General features: G+C 41.4%; 2 protein-coding genes across 7 annotated transcripts in view; one reads left to right on the forward strand and one right to left on the reverse strand.

Annotated features, from left to right (window-relative positions):
• Positions 1-9467, reverse strand: part of BTD (biotinidase) — a 46882-nt gene extending 37415 nt beyond the window's left edge. The window contains exon 1 of the mRNA XM_017882352.1: positions 9324-9467. The gene's annotated coding sequence lies outside the window, so the exon portion shown is untranslated. The remainder of the gene's footprint in view (positions 1-9323) is intronic.
• HACL1 (2-hydroxyacyl-CoA lyase 1) overlaps positions 9368-17848 on the forward strand; it is a 44895-nt gene continuing 36414 nt past the window's right edge. Inside the window, exons 1-4 of one of the 6 annotated variants that reach the window (XM_017881773.1) lie at positions 9368-9835; positions 10023-10127; positions 13498-13538; positions 17236-17316. In XM_017881773.1, coding sequence (XP_017737262.1) covers positions 9755-9835; positions 10023-10127; positions 13498-13538; positions 17236-17316 — 308 coding nt within the window. In that variant the 5' untranslated portion in view covers positions 9368-9754. Of the gene's footprint in view, positions 9836-10022; positions 10128-13497; positions 13539-13852; positions 13894-17235; positions 17317-17848 lie in introns of all 6 variants that reach the window. The other 5 variants (XM_017881854.1, XM_017881945.1, XM_017882017.1 and 2 more) reach the window with 5 other exon arrangements.

A 17848-nucleotide genomic window follows, 5' to 3' on the forward strand; every position in this document is an offset into this window, starting at 1 on the left:
AGGCTGGAGTACAGTGGTGCAATCTCAGCTCATTGCAACCTCTGCCTCCTGGGTTCAAGCAATTCTTGTGCCTCAGCCTCCAAAGTAGCTGGGATTGAAAAATATATTTTTATCAAAACTTCAGATAAAAGACAAAACTAAACCTTGCCAACAATCATAGAAGAAATAGTTATCAAACAATCATTCCCTCCCATTCTCCACCCTCAAAACAGGCCCAAATAGTTTTTAGAAGAATTCTTTCTAACCATAAAGGAAACAATAATCCTAATGCTACTCAATGTGTGCGAGAATATAGTAAAAGAAGGCATTTTTTCTTATGAAGTGATACAAATCCGATAATAAAACTGACAAAGGCAAGAGTCAGCTTTCCTAAAAGCCCTGCCCAGTGACTCCTATTTAAATTGCTTTGGCCCACGTGTGGACACGTGACCACTCCTAGCTACAAGGAAGGCTGGGCAATGTAAACCACATTATCACCCTGAATAAAATCAGGATTTTTCCAGGTAAAATACAGGTGGCCCAGTTAAATTTAACTTTCAGATAAATAAGTATGTTGGAACATACTTACACTACAAAAAATTATGCACTGTTCATCTAAAGTTCAAATTCACCTGGGAGTCTTGGTGTCCTGTTTTTTTTTTTTGGTTTTTTTTTTTTTCTAAATCTGACAACATTACCCATGAGGCATCAAGCAACCATAACGCTGACTTTTATAGTCATCACTTCTTTGTCTTTTAAAATAGCTTTATCACCCAGTGTGCATCCCTAGACATGGTAGTTTAGTCTTGCCCATTAAAAAATACTATATTTTTAAAATCCCTTTTAATCTAAAGTTTCCTCTTCCACCCCTTCTAGTTCCTTAAAACTACTATAATAAACTAGATGGCTTCAAAAGAATGAAGTCCAGGGACTACTTGTCCTACCAACATCGAGACTTATTTTAAAAATAGAGAAATTAAGATAGTGTGGGATTGGTGTTAGGATAGGAAAAGAACAGAGTACAGAAATATATCATAAATGTGTGAGCATGACATTCCACAGAGGGCAAATCATGTATCACTGGGATGAGAATGAACTATATTATGAATGGTGCTTGGACAACTGGATGTTATGGTAAATTGACTATAAAAAAGGCCAGCAACTGCTCCCCTCTCTGTATCCATGTTCTATTATCATGTAACTTTAATGCCTTTAACTCAGAGTCTGAGCCCAGTCACATAACTTCCTTTGGCTAATGAGATGTTAGCAAACACTGCACACAGAGGCTTGCACAATGAGGCTTATTCCCTTTTGCAACCTGCTGCCCTCAAATGAAGAAGTCCAGCTAGTCTGCTGAGTGGTGAGAGCTTTGTGGCTCACTGCCAATACGCCTGCTACCCCAGTGGACAACCAGCTAACCTCCAGGGGCTGAGTGACTCAGCTCACTGGCAACTGACCACCAGACACACAAGTGAGCCCAGTAGAGCCCAGTCTCATAGGAATATATGTTAAATAAATGGTGGTTCTTTTAACCCACTAAGTTTTGGGGTGGTTAATCACACAGCAAATCTAATTGACATATATTATATGGATTCCTACTTCTCAACATACAAAAATCAATTCCAGGTAGAGACTTAAATATAAAAAATAAAACTTTTACACTTTTTGACATCCAAAAAAATCCTCATAACCTCAGGTTAGAAAAGTTTTCTTTAGCAAGTTACAAAAAAAAAAAGGAAAAGAATTGTCAAATGTGACTACAAAAAAACCCTTTATACCTCTACAATCACTATTAACAAAGTTAAAAGACAAATAATTAGCATTCAGAATACATAAAGGGCATCTACAAATCAAAAAGCAAAAAAGAATCAAATAAGGAAATGGGCAACAGATATAAACAGGTAATTCACAGAAAAAGAAACAGGCATGGCCAATATATATATATACAAATATAACTTAACCTTATTAGTAGTCAGCGAAATGGAACTGAGAAGCCATTTTACATCTAAAAATGTTTAAAGCTCCACAATTGAGACTATGGAGAAAGGGTAGCTCTCATACACAGATCTTGGGAATATAAATTGGTACAATACTTTGGAGATCAAATGATGATGACCTCCACCTTGACATATATGTAGAAACTCTCACACATGTGCACAAGAAGGAAACATGCAAGAATTTCAGAGCACACTGTTTTTACACCAAAAAAAATAAAAATGACCCAAATATCCATCATCTAAAGAATGGATAATGTGGGAATTATAAACACCAAATTCAAGATAACGGTTACCTCTGCAGGACAGGAAAGGAGGTGTAATGGGGAAAGGACACCCAGGGGCTTCATTATATTTGTGATGTATTTCTTAAGCCAGGGGCTGGGTACATGGGTGTATATTAATCTCTGATCCTATTCATGTGTCTGAAAGATGTCATACATGTTAAATGTATTGTTTTAAAGTGAAAACAATAAATCACAGCTAAGCTCCAAAGAAGAACTCAAAGGTTATGATGCAAAAAGAAGTTTAAGGGCTTAAGTTCATCATGAAGATGTCCCCATTTCAACCCCCAAACCCTGGGAATCACTCAGAGATTCTTCCCTAGAGATAAGTCTTTGTTTTGCTGACATGGAAAATAGATTAAACTCAAAACAAAGCAATAAAGTACAAATTAAAAAGTTAAAGGAAAGGGCTGTAATGAATGCTAATGGTAGAGGAAGCAAGGGAAAACAGAAAATATTTCAACACTAGTACCAGATTTCATGGGTGATAGCTGCCCCCCTACCCTGTGGGACACTCCCCCGAGTGTGGAGTTTCATCATACGGAGAAATACTATGATTTCTTTTCTTTTCTTTCTTTCTTTTTTTTTTTTTTGAGACGGAGTCTCGCTCTGTCACCAGGCTGGAGTGCAGCAGCACAATCTCGGCTCACTGCAACCTCCAACTCTTGGGTTCAAGCGATTCTCCTGCCTCAGCCTCCCCAGTAGCTAGGATTACAGGCGCGCATCACCATACCCAGCTAATCTTTGTATTTTTAATAGAAACAGGGTTTCACCATGTTGGCCAGGATGGTGTCAATCTCCTGATCTCATGATCCGCCCACCTCGGCCTCCCAAAGTGTCGAGATTACAGGCGTGAGCCATCACACTGGCCTATATTATGATTTCTAAGCCATTTGAGATAAATCTCTTACACCCTCATAGCACAACATACAGTTGTCACTATTTTCTGGTGCATTTTACAGAAGTAAACGTCCTCGTCAGTGATGTAATGACTGCTGCTGTCAAACTATCTCAAATGCTCTTAAAAAACAACAACAACAAAAAAACAAACAAAAAAAACAAATCCATAATGGATGAACACAAAACTAAAACAAGGGAACAACATTCCTTGTGTTTTCTTCCCACGGCACTCCCTGCTCCAGTCCTGGGTCTCCCTGGCATCAAAATGTAGAGTAAAGACACAGGGCTTGCCAGCCCAAGCCAAAGGCAGGAATCCAAGCTTTCTCTAGGTCACAGGGTACCTGGGGAAAACTCTCAGTGTCTGTCAACCGACATCAGGCACTGGGAGTTTCATTATCAAGCTTTTTTATTAGTGAGTTATTATTGATATCAATCCTCAGCTCAATAATAAAGTTGCTTTTCACTGGGTTTGTTTCAAGCCTATTGCTGAGCTTCGGTACTTTGAAGTCCACAAATTTAATAAGAAGCAAAGAAAATCAATTTAACCCACTTTATTCAAAGAACCTTTTCATTACATTATTTTACTTCCTATGGTGACATATTTCCTACAGCACATTTCCTGCTGTACAGTTTTCGCATTGCTATACAAAATAGTGTTGTATATAGATTCCTTTTTTTGTTGTTTCTGCCTTTTTTGTTTTTAAGATATTCAGTTTCAGTTTCATCATCTTTATGTCAGGCAATTTCATTTTTAGCTTCTATAATGTATCACAAATGACCTTGATTAATTTCCTCATTTGATAAGTAAACATTTCACATTTTGATAACACATTTGTGAGAATATTTAATCACAAGTTCAGCTAGTGTTATGCCTTAAAATAATCACAAGGATTTTTAGTGTCCTTGTTAGTGTATTGAAATTAAAATGCACTATCCCAATTTGGGGGCTTTAAGAGTTACTGCCTGTAGAAGCTGCAGTCTTTAGAGAATTAATTTTCTCCAGGCACTATATTTGCAACTCTTACTAAATTACCTGGTTGCCTGGATATCTCCTTGGCCCAGATAGAAGAAAACCAACAATTTGCTCTTTTTCATAATCTTAAATCCAGAACCCACAAATAGAGTAATTGGTATGCAGCTTCTTTGATGACTAGCTCTGCTCTTTGGAGAGCATGTTATGAATATTTTAGCCTTTTCTTTTAAACAGGTTAGATTTATTCCTCCTCTGACTTCCTCCCACCAATCAGTAAATAAGCAAAAGCAAATAAAATTTCAGTAAAATATCCAACAAATAAAATGTTACACCTATTGCCAATAAAAGTAATAAAGAAAGTGGATAGTGTTTACAGAGTATGCACAGAGGGCCTCTGAGAAATTGCAGAAGAATCCTGGGATTCTGTCAGGGGTATCCAATCTTTTGGATTCCCTGGGCCACACTGGAAGAATAATAATTGTCTTGGGCCACACATAAAATACACTAACACGAATGATAGCTGATGAGCTAAAAAAAGAAAGGGTCGTTGCATATCGTTGCATACATCTCATAATGTTTTAAGACAGTTTATGAATTTGTGTTGGGCCGCATTCAAAGCTGTCCTGGGCCAAGGGTTGGACAAGCTGGCTGTAATTACAACTGGATTGCAAAGGAGTTGCTCCTTGGCCCCGTTAATCCAAGGAGCCAGAACTCAAATCACTTCCTTCTGCTGAATCATCAAGTCCAAGTTAACAATTGAACACTGCATCCTGAACTGAAAGGTGTAAAGGTGAAAGCTAGTTTAAACAATCCCAATGATTTTTCTCTTTGTTAAATGGCAGAATCCAGCCAGTTGAGTATTTATCCTTTTGCAAAACCAGTTAACTGGATTCCAGGTATTTGTTCCAATTCAGAGTTGTTTTCATTGCACTTCATACTGAGTGGTTCTGTCAGTGCTTCTTTTGACACAGAAGTAGGGCCAGTGAACTGACTATCTGCCATCGATACAGCTTGTTCTGCCAATGTCAAATCAGCCTTGAATCTGTCAATCCAAATTAATCAACAGTATTACTTTGGTGACAGGCAATTATATGTTTAATTAGTAAGTCATGCTTCTGGCACGAATACAGAGCTAGGGTTCTCAACTCTGGGCTGCAAAGCAAAAACAGGTAGCAGCTTTTAAAAAATACAGGTGCCTAACTTGTCCTAAGATGCTGATTCAGGAGATCTGGGGTAGGGCCCAAGTAACTATTTGGAAAAAGCTTTCCAAGTGACTCTGATGCAACAGGGGCAGAGACTGTCACAGAAGGTACTGATATAAATAATACATGATGGAAGGGGGTGGGGTCTGTAGTTCTCCAACAAGGACATTGTGTCAAGGACTATTCAAAGTGCAAAGATGATTTCACATCTTTCTTTTTTTTTCTTTTTGAGACAGGTCTTGCTCTGTCACTCAGGCTGGAGTGCAGTGGTGCAATCTTGGTTTACTGCAACCTCTACCTCCCTGGCTCAAGTGATCCTCCCACCTCAGCCTCCCGAATAGCTGGGATTACAGGCATGTGCCACCACACCCGGATAATTTTTGTATTTTAGTAAAGATGGGGTTTCACCATGTTGGCCAGGCTGGCCTCAAACTCCTGATCTCAAATGATCTGCCCATCTTGGCCTCCCAAAGTGCTGGGATTACAGGCATGAGCTATTGTGCCCAGCCCATTTCACATCTTTCTGGAATGTCAATTTTACTTGACAGGTAAGCAGTTTAAAACGTCATTTTTATTTTGGGTAGTGATTTCATAGGTATAGATAGATATATATACAAAACTGTCAAAACTCATCTGACTAACATTTAAGATCTGGGCATTGGATTTTATCCTTATTATAACTTAATACATGTCATTTTAAAGTTAAAATATGGATACATTCTAGAATAGAGTGCAAAATCTGCATTTTCTTTTTAAACATACTCTGAGACTTGAAAGAAGTCACCCTCTTAGACGGGTCCCTGATATAGTTTGGTTGTGTCCCCACTCAAATCTCATCTTGAATTATAGCTCCCATAATCCCCACATATCATGAGTGGTACCTGGTGGGAGGTAACTGAATCACGGGGGACGGTTTTTCCCATGCTGTTCTTGTGATAGCAAGTAAGTCTCAAGCTGTGATGGTTTTATAAATGGGATTTTCCCTGCACACAATCTTGCCTATTGCCATGTAAGACGTGCCTTTGCTCCTCCTTCATCTTCCACCATGATTGTGACGTCTCTCCAGCCATGTGGAACTGTGAATCTATTAAACCTTTTTTTCTTTATAAATTACCCAGTTTTGGGTATTTCTTCATAGCAGTATGAAAATGGACTAACACAGAAAATTGGTAATGCAGAGAGTGGGGCACTGCTGTAAAGACAGCCGAAACTGTGGAAACAACTTTGGAACTGGGTAACTGACAGAGGTTGGAACAGTTTGGAGGGTTCAAGGAAGACAGGAAAATGTGGGAAAGTCTGGAACCTCCTAGAGACTTATTGAATGGCTTTGACCAAAATGCTGATAGCGATATGGACAATAAAATTCAGGCTGAGGTGGTTTCTGATGGAGATGAGGAACTTATTCAGAATTGGAGTAAAGGTTACTCTTGCTATGCAAAGAGACTAGTGGCATTTTGCCCCTGCCCTAGAGATCTGTGGAACTTTGAACTTGAGAGAGATGATTTAGGGTGTCTGGCAGAAGAAATTTCTAAATGGCAAAGTGTTCCAGAGGAAGCAGAGCATACAAATTTGAAAAATTTGCAGACTAATGACGCAGTAGAAAATAAAAACCCATTTTCTAGGGAGAAATTCAAGCTGGCAGCAGAAATTTGCATAAGTAATAAGGAGCCAACTATTAATCACCAAGACAATGGGGAAAATGTCTCCAAGGCATGTCAGAGACCTTCACAGCAGGCCCTCCCATCACAGACCCAGAAGCCTAGGAGGAAAAATGGTTTCATGGGTCAGGTCCAGGGTCCCCCTGCTGTGTGTAGCCTAGGAACTTGGTGTCCTGCATCCCAGCCATGCCAGCCATGGCTAAAAGGGGTCAATGCACAGCTCAGGCCTGGCTTCAGAGGGTGCAAACCTGAAGCCCTGGCAGCTTCCACATGGTGTCGAGCCTGCAGGTGCACAGAAGTAAAAAATTGAGGTTTGGGAACCTCTGCCTAGATTTCAGAGGATGTATGGAAATGCCTGGATGTCCAGGTAGAAGCTGCTGCAGGGGTAGAGCTTTCATACAGAATCTCTGCTAGGGCAGTGTGGGAGGGAAATGTGGGGTGGGAGCTCCCATACAGAGTCCCTACTGCTGCACTGCCTAGTGGAACTGTGAGAAGAGGGCCACCATCCTCCAGACCCCAGAATGGTAGATCCACTGACTGCTTGCATCATGTGCCTAGAGCTGCAGGCACTCAATATCAGCCTGTGAAAGCAGCTGCGCGCGGGGGTTGTAGCCTGTAAAGCCACAGGGGCAGAGCTGCCCAAGGCTGTGGGAGCCCAGCTCTTGCATCAGCATGATCTGGATGTGAGACACGAGGTCAAAGGAGATCATTATAGAGCTTTAATATTTGACTGCCCTAGATTTTGGACTTGCATGGGGCCTTTAGCCCCTTTGTTGTGGCCAATTTCTCCATTTGGAATAGGTATATTTACCGCACACCTGTACCCCATTGTATCTAAGAAGTAACTAGCTTGCTTTTGATTTTATAGGCTCATAGGCAGAAGGGACTTGCCTTGTCTCAGATGAGACTCTGGACTGTGGACTTCTGAGTTAATGCTGAAATGAGTTAAGACTTTGGGGGACTATTGGGAAGGCATGATTCATTTTGAAATGTGAGGATATGATATTTGGGAGGGACTAGGGGCAGAATTGTTTGGCTGTGTCCTCACCCAAATCTCATCTTGAATTATAGCTCCCATAATCCCCACATGTGGTGAGAGGGACCCAGTGGGAAGTAACTGAATCATGGGGAGGGGGTTTTTCCCATGCTGTTCTTACCATAGCAAGTCTCATGAGATCTGATGGTTTTATAAAGGGCAGTTCCCCTGCACACGCTCTCTTGCCTGCCACCATGTAAGACATGCCTTTGCTCTTCCTTCACCTTCTGCCATGATTTTGAGGCCTCCGCAGCCATTTGGAACTGTGAGACCATTAAATCTCTTTTTCTTTATAAATTACCCAGTTTGGTTTATTTCTTTATAGCAGTATGAAAATGAACTAACACAGTCCCCAGGGAGGCAATAAACTTCACTCTCCTCTGCTTGGGGTGGGGTTGAGGGGTTGAGAAAAAGAGGGGAAGAACTTTTGAAAATACCCAGGACTAGAGTTTGAAAATGTCCGGGTTTAGAAATCCTTTCACTTCCAGTGCTTCTCATTCATTTCACTACCCATGACCCACTCCCCTCTCATCTCTTTACTGTCCACTCATCACTGGTCTTTTTGCTTAAAATGACTCTAAATCCTCAAAAAATTAAAGTTCCACTGTTTATTATAACTGGAAATTTTACGTTTATTGTCATTGAGCAGAGGGTCTAATGACACCAAGGCAGTAGTTTCAGATATTGCACATTGCAAACGATTTTCACACAAAAATGTTTTAAAAGGCTATCGGGTGCAGGGCTGGTTGTAGGTAGGGACCCAACCTAGAATTATGAAACGCCATAGTTCCTAACTTTGGAAAGAGAAGAGCGGAGAGTAATACGGATTAGTAGCAACGGCTGGAGAAAACAGTGCTCTATATTACCTTCAAGGTGCTCTACTTCATCGCTTGGGACCCAATGGCTGAATAGTGGGTAGGAAACAGGATTCAGGGTCTCAAGCACGGTCTGGATCTACCGACTCTCACCGTCATTTTAACTCTTGCTGGGGTACACATCTGCTTCTGGATTTTAGTAACGTGTGTTACAATCATTTAAGGACTATAAAACTACAAGATTATGAGAGCGTAAACCACAAAGCATGTAAGTAAATGCGTAGAAAACTCAACGCGGTAGCACAGCAGCAAGACACTAAGCAAAGAACCCCAACCAGAGAGGCGCGCCGCGCTTCCCGGCCCCGGCAGCCTTTGCGCAGCCCTCCCGCAGCCCCCTGGTCGGCCAGGGGCGGGGTCTGGGCCGCACGCCGGTACCACGCCCACTTCGCGCCGCGCCGCGCCGCGCCGCGACCCCTCCGCACCTGCTTTTAGCGCGCCTTCCGCCCCGAATATGCGCATGCGCTACTCTCCCTTTACAGCCCCGAAAACGCTCCGGCTGGCCGACTCCAAGACAATGGCGAGAGGCCTCACAGTTCGGTTTCTTATCTGCTTTGGATAGGCAGCAGTCTCCTGCTAGTCCCGCCGCCCTCTGGCACTCTAGCGCGCAAATGGAGGAGCCGGGAAGAGAGCGCAGTTCTGATTGGAGAACGCGCGTGTTTACATTCTCACGTCTCTCGGGGAGTGGACGAATTTAGACCGCCTCTTCCTTCCCGTTGTTTAAGAGAGTTGGTTGCCCTCCTGTCCGTCAGAGGTGCAGTCCCACAGGGGGCGTGCCGCCGTTTTCGCGTTTGCCTTGCTGGGTGACTCCGCTTGTTTGTCGGCTGCGTGAGTGCCTAGAGCTTTTCGGTGGAAGATGCCGGACAGTAACTTCGCAGAGCGCAGCGAGGAGCAGGTGTCTGGTGCTACAGTCATCGCCCAGGCCCTGAAAACGCAAGTACGATGGACCTTCCTGGAAAGAAAGGCTCCTACGGAAGCTGGCGGAGACCGCAATGTTGTCTCGGAGACGAGTAGAAATGGGCGATGGGAGTCGGGGGTTTTCCTTTTAGCGTCTGGGAGGGAGAGAAGGATGTGGCGATGTGGTGGGGCCATGGGAGATTACTCTCTTGTTCTTCGTCCCTCAGGATGTGGAGTACATATTTGGAATCGTAGGCATCCCAGTGACCGAAATCGCCATTGCTGCCCAGCAGCTAGGCATCAAGTACATCGGGATGAGGAATGAGCAAGCGGTGAGTATGGACGCAGGTGTCTGAATCCGTTACTGGGAATGATCAATAATAGCGGTAGGTATGCATTGCAAGCACTCAGCGCTTACCACTCTTCTGCTGCTTTACACATATATCAATCACTGTTGAATATTAAGTGTTGTTATACCTAGTTGACAGTTGAGAAAAGACACAGGTTAAGTAAAACTTGCCTTTGGTGACACAGCTGGTAGTAGCAGAGCCAGGATTTGAACCTACGTATTCTGGGTCTGAGTCCATTCTCTTACTACTATATTGTATGTCATGATTGGAAGGGACAGTTTATGAGTAAAGTCTGATTTCCTTATTAGGCTACAAGCTCCATTAGAGCGGGAATATTATTTCTTCACGACACATGTGTACCCCCAGTGCTTAGTGTGATGCCTGCATAAGCAAGGTGTTCAGAGGTTACCTGTGGGATAAATGAGTGAAGGCCAAGTCTTTGTTGTATGATCGGTTCGGGGCAGGGTGGAGGATATCACAAATGGTAAAGCCTTGATGGAAACTCAGATGTCTCAGATCCTAGCCTGACGCTCTTTCCACCACATCATGCTGCCACCTTTCTTAGTCTTATTTGGAAGCAGGATAAGGAAGATACGACATTTTGTCAATCCACTTTAAGTGCATCAATCCAGCGTTGCCCTTCTCTCAGTAGTGCTAGCTTAAAAGATCGAGAATCCACTTCTGTGATATCACATACTGTCAGTCCAGCTGAGGCTAAGTATTCCTGCTCTACACTTCCACTGTTGCTTTCTAATTTAGATTCTTGCCTCCTCTTGCCCAAACAACTGCCTGGCCGCCCTAAATGGTGCCTTTTGCCATCATACGTGAGTGCATGGAGGGCAGAAGTTGTGGTTCATTTGTTATATCACCACAGTGCCTGGCATGGTTGGTGCTTTCACATGGTGTGGATGCTTAATATTATGCATTATTTATTAATTGAATGACATTCTTTATCTACAAAGTTTGAGATTTGTATTTTTTTATCTTAAAACTAGCAAGGCTTGAGTTTCTGTTGCTTCTGCATTTTACTTGTCTTTGTTAGAACAACATTCTGTTCTTTCATCTGTGTGAAAAAATGAAGCTATTGACCTATGAATTGAACCTATATTTAACTCTTTTTGTAGAGATGACATATCTGCTACTGATTTCTTTACACAGCAAACATTTATTGACTAAGTATTGTATACTAAGGATTGTGGTACATAACCTGTAGGGGAGAGGGATGTAAAGGAGGAGTGAGGTTTAGTCTTGATCTTCAAGTTGATCAGTCTTGGAAGGTGAGGGTAAGACTTATAGAAAAAATCTCATCTATTATAACTCTCACAATAGATGTAGTAGCGCAGAAGGGATGACTGGTTCGCTTTGAGGACAGAGAAGATTGCCTGTAGAGGTAATGTTAGTTCATGTGGTTCCATCGAGGTAGGTAAAGGCATGGTGAGCTGTGAGACGGGTAGGTAGGTTGAGGTTAGGTTGTGGAGAATCTAAAAAGAATTTGAACTTTTTTTTTTTTTTTAACAATAGGCAATGGGGAGACTAAAGGTTTTCTAAACAGGTGGGAGATGTAATTAGGCTTGTATTTCAGAAAGATGATGCCAGGCATGGTTGTACATGCCAGTAATCCCAGCTACTTAGGAGGCTGAGGCAGGAGGATTACTCAAGTCCAGGAATTAGAGGCTGCCTGGGCAACATAGCATGACCTCTGTCTCTAAGTTTTATTTCAGCCCCTATAAGCTTAATTGAGGGTTCTTTAGGTCCCATGTGCTGTGTTGGGTGCTGGATACAGAGATGAATGATAGTTCCTGGCTTTAAGGGGCTTACAGCCAAGCTGTGGAGACAGACACAAACAATTGTGTTATAAGGTGGTAAGTGCTGTGATAGAGAGATACCCAGGGTGCTATAAAGCCCAGAGAAGGAGTACCCAGGCTCAGCTTCCCACAGGAGATGATGTCTGAGCTGTCCAGAAGGATAAGTAGTCATTAACCAGTTAGGAAGGAGGAGGCAGGCTCCTCTGGACATGATTCCTAGATTTTGGGCTTGCTTGATTGTGTGGATCTTACTGTCTGTGATTGAGACTGGGAATATAGAGGGAAGAGCCAGTCTGGAGGAGAAAGGTGATGTTCAGTTTTGAACACATGCATTTGAGATGTTGGTGGAACATCCCAGTGGATATGTCCCTCAAGCAGCCTGACTCTGTGGTAGTCAGAGGAAAACTTAAATGGTGCCTGAACTAAGGGTAGTGACAGAATGATTCAGAGGGAACATGAAAACAGGCGAAGGCATTCAGGCGCATGTTTGTGCTAAAGAGAAAGATGTAGTTGGGGGTGACTTGATTGTCTTTGATTAGATCCATAGAGTAATCAAGACATACTGACCAATTGGTCAGCAAGTAGGCAGATTGTCAGCAAGTTCATTGTTCTTGAGAGCTTACTGTGTGTGGGCACTATTCTGAGTGTTTTACACATATGAACTGATTTCATCCTCACAGCAGTGCTTTGAATTATTTTCGTTTTATGGATGAGGAAACAGAGATGTAGAGCAACTTGCCAAAATTACACAGTAGAAAGTAGAGAAAACAGATTACCAATGTCAGGAATAAAAAAGGAGATATCACTACAGATCCTAATTAACCAGTAGGTTGAAGAAGAAATCACAATGGAAAGTAGAAAATATTTTGAATAGAATGATAATGAAAAGATGCAATCTCAAACTTGTAACCTATAACTAAAGCAGTTCTTAGAGGGAATCATTTTAAACAAGTCTATTAGTAAAGAAAATTAAAAACCAGTGTTCTAAATTTGTATTTTAAGAAGCTGGAAAAAGAAAAGCAAATCAAATTCAAAATGACTGAAATAATAAATACGAGAACAGAAATCAATGAAATAGAAAACAATAGAGAAATACCAACAAAGGCACAAATATGTTCTTTGAAAAGAAGGATAAATTTGATAAACTCCTCATGAGACCGATGAAGAATAAAAGAATGAAAACAGATTACCAATATCATTAATAAAATAGGACATTCCTGTTGATCCTGCAGATATTTAAGCAATCGTAAGAGGATGTATCGAATAACATACATATGAACAAATTTCCTGAAAAACTGAAAATTAGATAACCTTAACCGTTATTTGAAATTTATGCATAGAACATTTATTACTAAGATGGGAAGTGTTCTAATTCTGCCTTTTCATTACGTTTTGTCTCTTAATTTAATAGTAAGTTGCTCTCATAAATGTACTATAAGGATCCCTTTACCATTATGTTTTTGTCTCTTAATTTAATAGTAAGTTGCTCTTATAAATGTACCATAAGGATCCCAATATGCTCAAGTCCCAGTGTTCTTTCTTCGTAGGCTTGTTATGCTGCCTCCGCGATTGGATATCTGACAGGCAGGTAAACTAAAATCTGTTTCACTTCCATTTTAATATTTTGGGGTAGAACTATTATGTCTTTCAGCTTAAGGGTGAGTTCATTTGGAAAGATTATAGAAGAATATATTAAATAACAAGATAAAAAAATTGAAAACTCTCTGAGGGCCACATCAAAAGAATAATGATACCATAGTGGAACACATTGCCATTTTGCAGAGTGAATCACTGGTGATCNTTTACCATTATGTTTTGTCTCTTAATTTAATAGTAAGTTGCTCTTATAAATGTACCATAAGGATCCCAATATGCTCAAGTCCCAGTGTTCTTTCTTCGTAGGCTTGTTATGCTGCCTCCGCGATTGGATATCTGACAGGCAGGTAAACTAAAATCTGTTTCACTTCCATTTTAATATTTTGGGGTAGAACTATTATGTCTTTCAGCTTAAGGGTGAGTTCATTTGGAAAGATTATAGAAGAATATATTAAATAACAAGATAAAAAAATTGAAAACTCTCTGAGGGCCACATCAAAAGAATAATGATACCATAGTGGAACACATTGCCATTTTGCAGAGTGAATCACTGGTGATCAGATAGTGAGTTGATGTGTGATACCTTGTGTTGGATCTCACAACTACACCCCAGAAAATGCTTGGTTCACAATGTGACTCTTGGGACCTGTTCCATGCGTTCTGATTTTTTAGTGTGTATCCATGTTACCTAACTACTACCCCTTTTATTATTAAAATTAATACATTTTAAAATGTTCATTTTGGAAAACTTGGAAAATATAGAAAGCATCAAGAAAAAATGAAAATTGACTGGGCACGGTGGCTCACACGTGTAATACCAGCACTTTGGGAGGTTGAGGCGGGTGGATCACCTGAGGTCAGGAGTTCGAGACCAGCCTGGCCAACATGGTGAAACCCCGTCTCTACTAAATATACAAAAATCAGCTTCATGTGGTGGCACACGCCTGTAATCCCAGCTACTCAGGAGGCTGAGGCAGGAGAATCAGCTTGAACCCGGGAGGCAGAGGTTGCAGTGAGCTGAGATTGCACCACTGCGCTCCAGCCTGGGCGATAGAGTGAGACTCCGTCTCAAAAAAAAAAAAAGGAGAACAAGATGAAGAGAATGAAAATCACCTATGATCTCACAACTGTTAAGAATTGGTCATTTTCTTCCGATTTTTTTCCCCTACAGTTGTAATTTTTAAGCAGAATTTGGACTCTCACGGTAATATGTATCATACTTTTTTCATTTATGTTAGTTTTAATACACTTTCTAATTTCCAAAATGAAACTAGTAATTCAGTTGCTAAGAAATGTAAACTAATAAGATCTCAAAGTCTAGACCTCACCAGAACAGTTTTTTTTCTGTGATAAGAAACTTGTGAATTTGAGCCTGAAGAAAATAGGCCATCAAGTAACACTATTGTCAGCATTTTCTGCCACTTTATTTACGTATGACAAATATTTTTAATCTTTTCATTTAGCTTGGAAAGCATTTAAATTATAGTTATTAATTGATGCCTAAATGTAAAAAATGCTAGAACAATGATTAAGACGTTAAAAGTTCATACTTTTTTTTTTCTTTTTTTTTTTCTTTTTCTTTTTTTCTTTTGAGATGGAGTCTTACTCTGTCGCCTGGCTGGACAGTGCAGTGGTGCGATCTCAGCTCACTGCAACCTCTGCCTCCTGGATTCTAGCAATCCTCCTGCCTCGGCCTCTTGAGTAGCTGGGACTATAGGAGTGCGCCACCATGCCCAGCTAATTTTTGTATTTTAGTAGAGATGGGGTCTCACCATGTTGGCCAGGATGGTCTTTATCTCTTGACCTTGTGTTCCGCTGGCCTCAGCCTCCCAAAGTGCTGGGATTATAGGTGTGAGCCACCATGCCCGGTGTAGAAATTTGTATTTAAAAATTTTTTGCTATTTGAATGAACTTCTGGAACTGCACTGGCAAGTATAGTAGCCACGAGCGATATGTACCTGTTTACATTTAAATTAATTAAAATTCAATAACATTTAAATCATAGTTTATCAGTTTGTAGTAGCCACATTTCAAGTGCTCAGCAACCATGTCAGCAGTGGCTACCGTATCATACTGCAAATGCAGAACATTTCTATTACTATGCAAAGTTCTGTTGGATAGTACTGTTCTAGAAGTTTAGTTTACTTGGTGATAATTACTTATTTTCAAGTCTGTCTTGAACAGAAATTTTTAAGAAATTATTTTATAAATGTAAAATGGCAAACTGAATTATATTAAGATACCTTTTCCCTGAGTGCTTTAAGCTTAGAAAGTCATACCGAAGGGTAAAACATTCAAGTTGAATATTTATTTGGAGTCTCACTCTCGCCCCCAGGCTAGTGTGCAGTGGCACCATCTCGGCTTGCTGCAACCTCCATCTCCCAGGTTCCAGGGATTCTCCTGCCTCAACCTCCCAAGTAGCTGGGACTACAGGTGCACACTACCACACTCAGCTAGCTTTTATATTTTTTATAGAGACAGGGTTTCACCATATTTCCCAGGCTGGTCTTGAACTCCTGGGCTTGAGTGATCCATCCGCCTCAGCCTCTCAACATGCTGGGATTACAGACATCAGCCACTGCCCTCAGCCTCAAGTTCAGTTTTAAAAGATTTTGGGGGCCAGGCGTGATGGCTCATGCCTGTAATTCCAGCACTTTGGGAGGCTGAGGCGAGCGGATCACCTGAGGTCAGGAGTTTGAGACCAGCCTGACCAACACGGTGAAACCCCCATCTCTACTAAAAATACAAAAATTAGCCAGGCATAGTGGCAGGCACCTGTAATCCCAGCTACTTGGGAGGCTGAGGCAGGAGAATCACTTGAATCCAGCAGGTGGAGGTTGCAGTGAGCTGAGATCGAGCCATTGCACTCCAGCCTGTGGGACAAGAACGAGACTTCGTCTCAAAAAAAAAAAAGATTTTGGGCAAAACACTGCATTCAGAATTACTTTCCTATCAAAGATCAGTTGACGTTATATTTATTTGTTAAGAAATGAAAAAAACCTGTTTTTCATACAAAAGTGAACTCAGCAGTCAAAAATTTGCTTCTGTAGGCCATTAACTTGATTTAGCCCAGATGTAGGATCAAAATAAGTGGTCAGTGATATAAAGTGTGAAAATGATAGGTACCTTATTTCTTGCAAGAAATCCGATAAATATAATCTTTCTTTTTTTGGGCCAGGCATGCTGGCTTATGCTTGTAATCCCAGCACTTTGGGAGGCCAAGGCAGGTGGATCGCTTGAGCCCAGGAGTTCAAGAGCAGCCTGGGCAACATGGTGAAATCCTGTCTCTACCAAAAAAAAAAAATACAAAAAATTAGCCGAGCATGGTGGCATCTGCCTGTAGTCCCAGTTACTTGGGAGGCTGTGGTGGGAAGATCACCTGAGCCTAGGAGGTTGAGGCTGCAGTGAGCCCTGATTGTGTCACTACACTCCAACCTGGGCGACAGAGTGAGATGCTATCTCAAAAAAAAAAAAAAAGGTGTGTGTGTGTGTGTGTGTGTATATATATATATATATGTATATGAAATTTTTTTATTAAAAATATTCTAATAATGGTTTTACCAGTTATACTATAGACCTGTAGGTCTTTATTTTGACGTCCAAGGTTGCCGTGTTTCACACTAAAGTGTTATGAATCAGTTGTTACATTTGACCTGATTTTAATAAAATAAATTCTGTTTTGCTTTTAGGCCAGGAGTCTGCCTTGTTGTTTCTGGCCCAGGTCTCATCCATGCCTTGGGTGGTATGGCAAATGCAAACATGAACTGCTGGTAACCATGCTATTATTACTGAAAACATTTTCTTAAAAAGGTCACTACAGGATTTTACTGAGTAGAGCTAATACTGATCTAGGGTAGAAAGACTTGGAAAAAAAAACCCTTCTTAGAAACCGAAAGTAGAAAGTTACTGGGGAGGGAATGAGGAGGAGGAGGAGGAGGGGGAATAGGGAGCTAGGTCAAAGGGTACAAAGTTTCAGTCAAGTAGAACAAAGCCTGGAGATCTAATGTACAACATGAAAGCTATAGTTAATAATATTATGTATTGGCCGGGCGCGGTGGCTCAAGCCTGTAATCCCAGCACTTTGGGAGGCCAAGACGGGTGGATCACGAGGTCAGGAGATCGAGACCATCCTGGCTAACATGGTGAAACCCCGTCTCTACTAAAAATACAAAAAACTAGCCGGGCGAGGTGGCGGGCGCCTGTAGTCCCAGCTACTTCGGAGGCTGAGGCAGGAGAATGGCGTAAACCCAGGAGGCGGAGCTTGCAGTGAGCTGAGGTCCGGCCACTGCACTCCAGCCCGGG

The sequence above is a fragment of the Rhinopithecus bieti genome, unplaced genomic scaffold (genome assembly GCF_001698545.2).
Source record: "Rhinopithecus bieti isolate Rb0 unplaced genomic scaffold, ASM169854v2 scaffold_12, whole genome shotgun sequence".
NCBI lineage: Eukaryota > Metazoa > Chordata > Mammalia > Primates > Cercopithecidae > Rhinopithecus > Rhinopithecus bieti.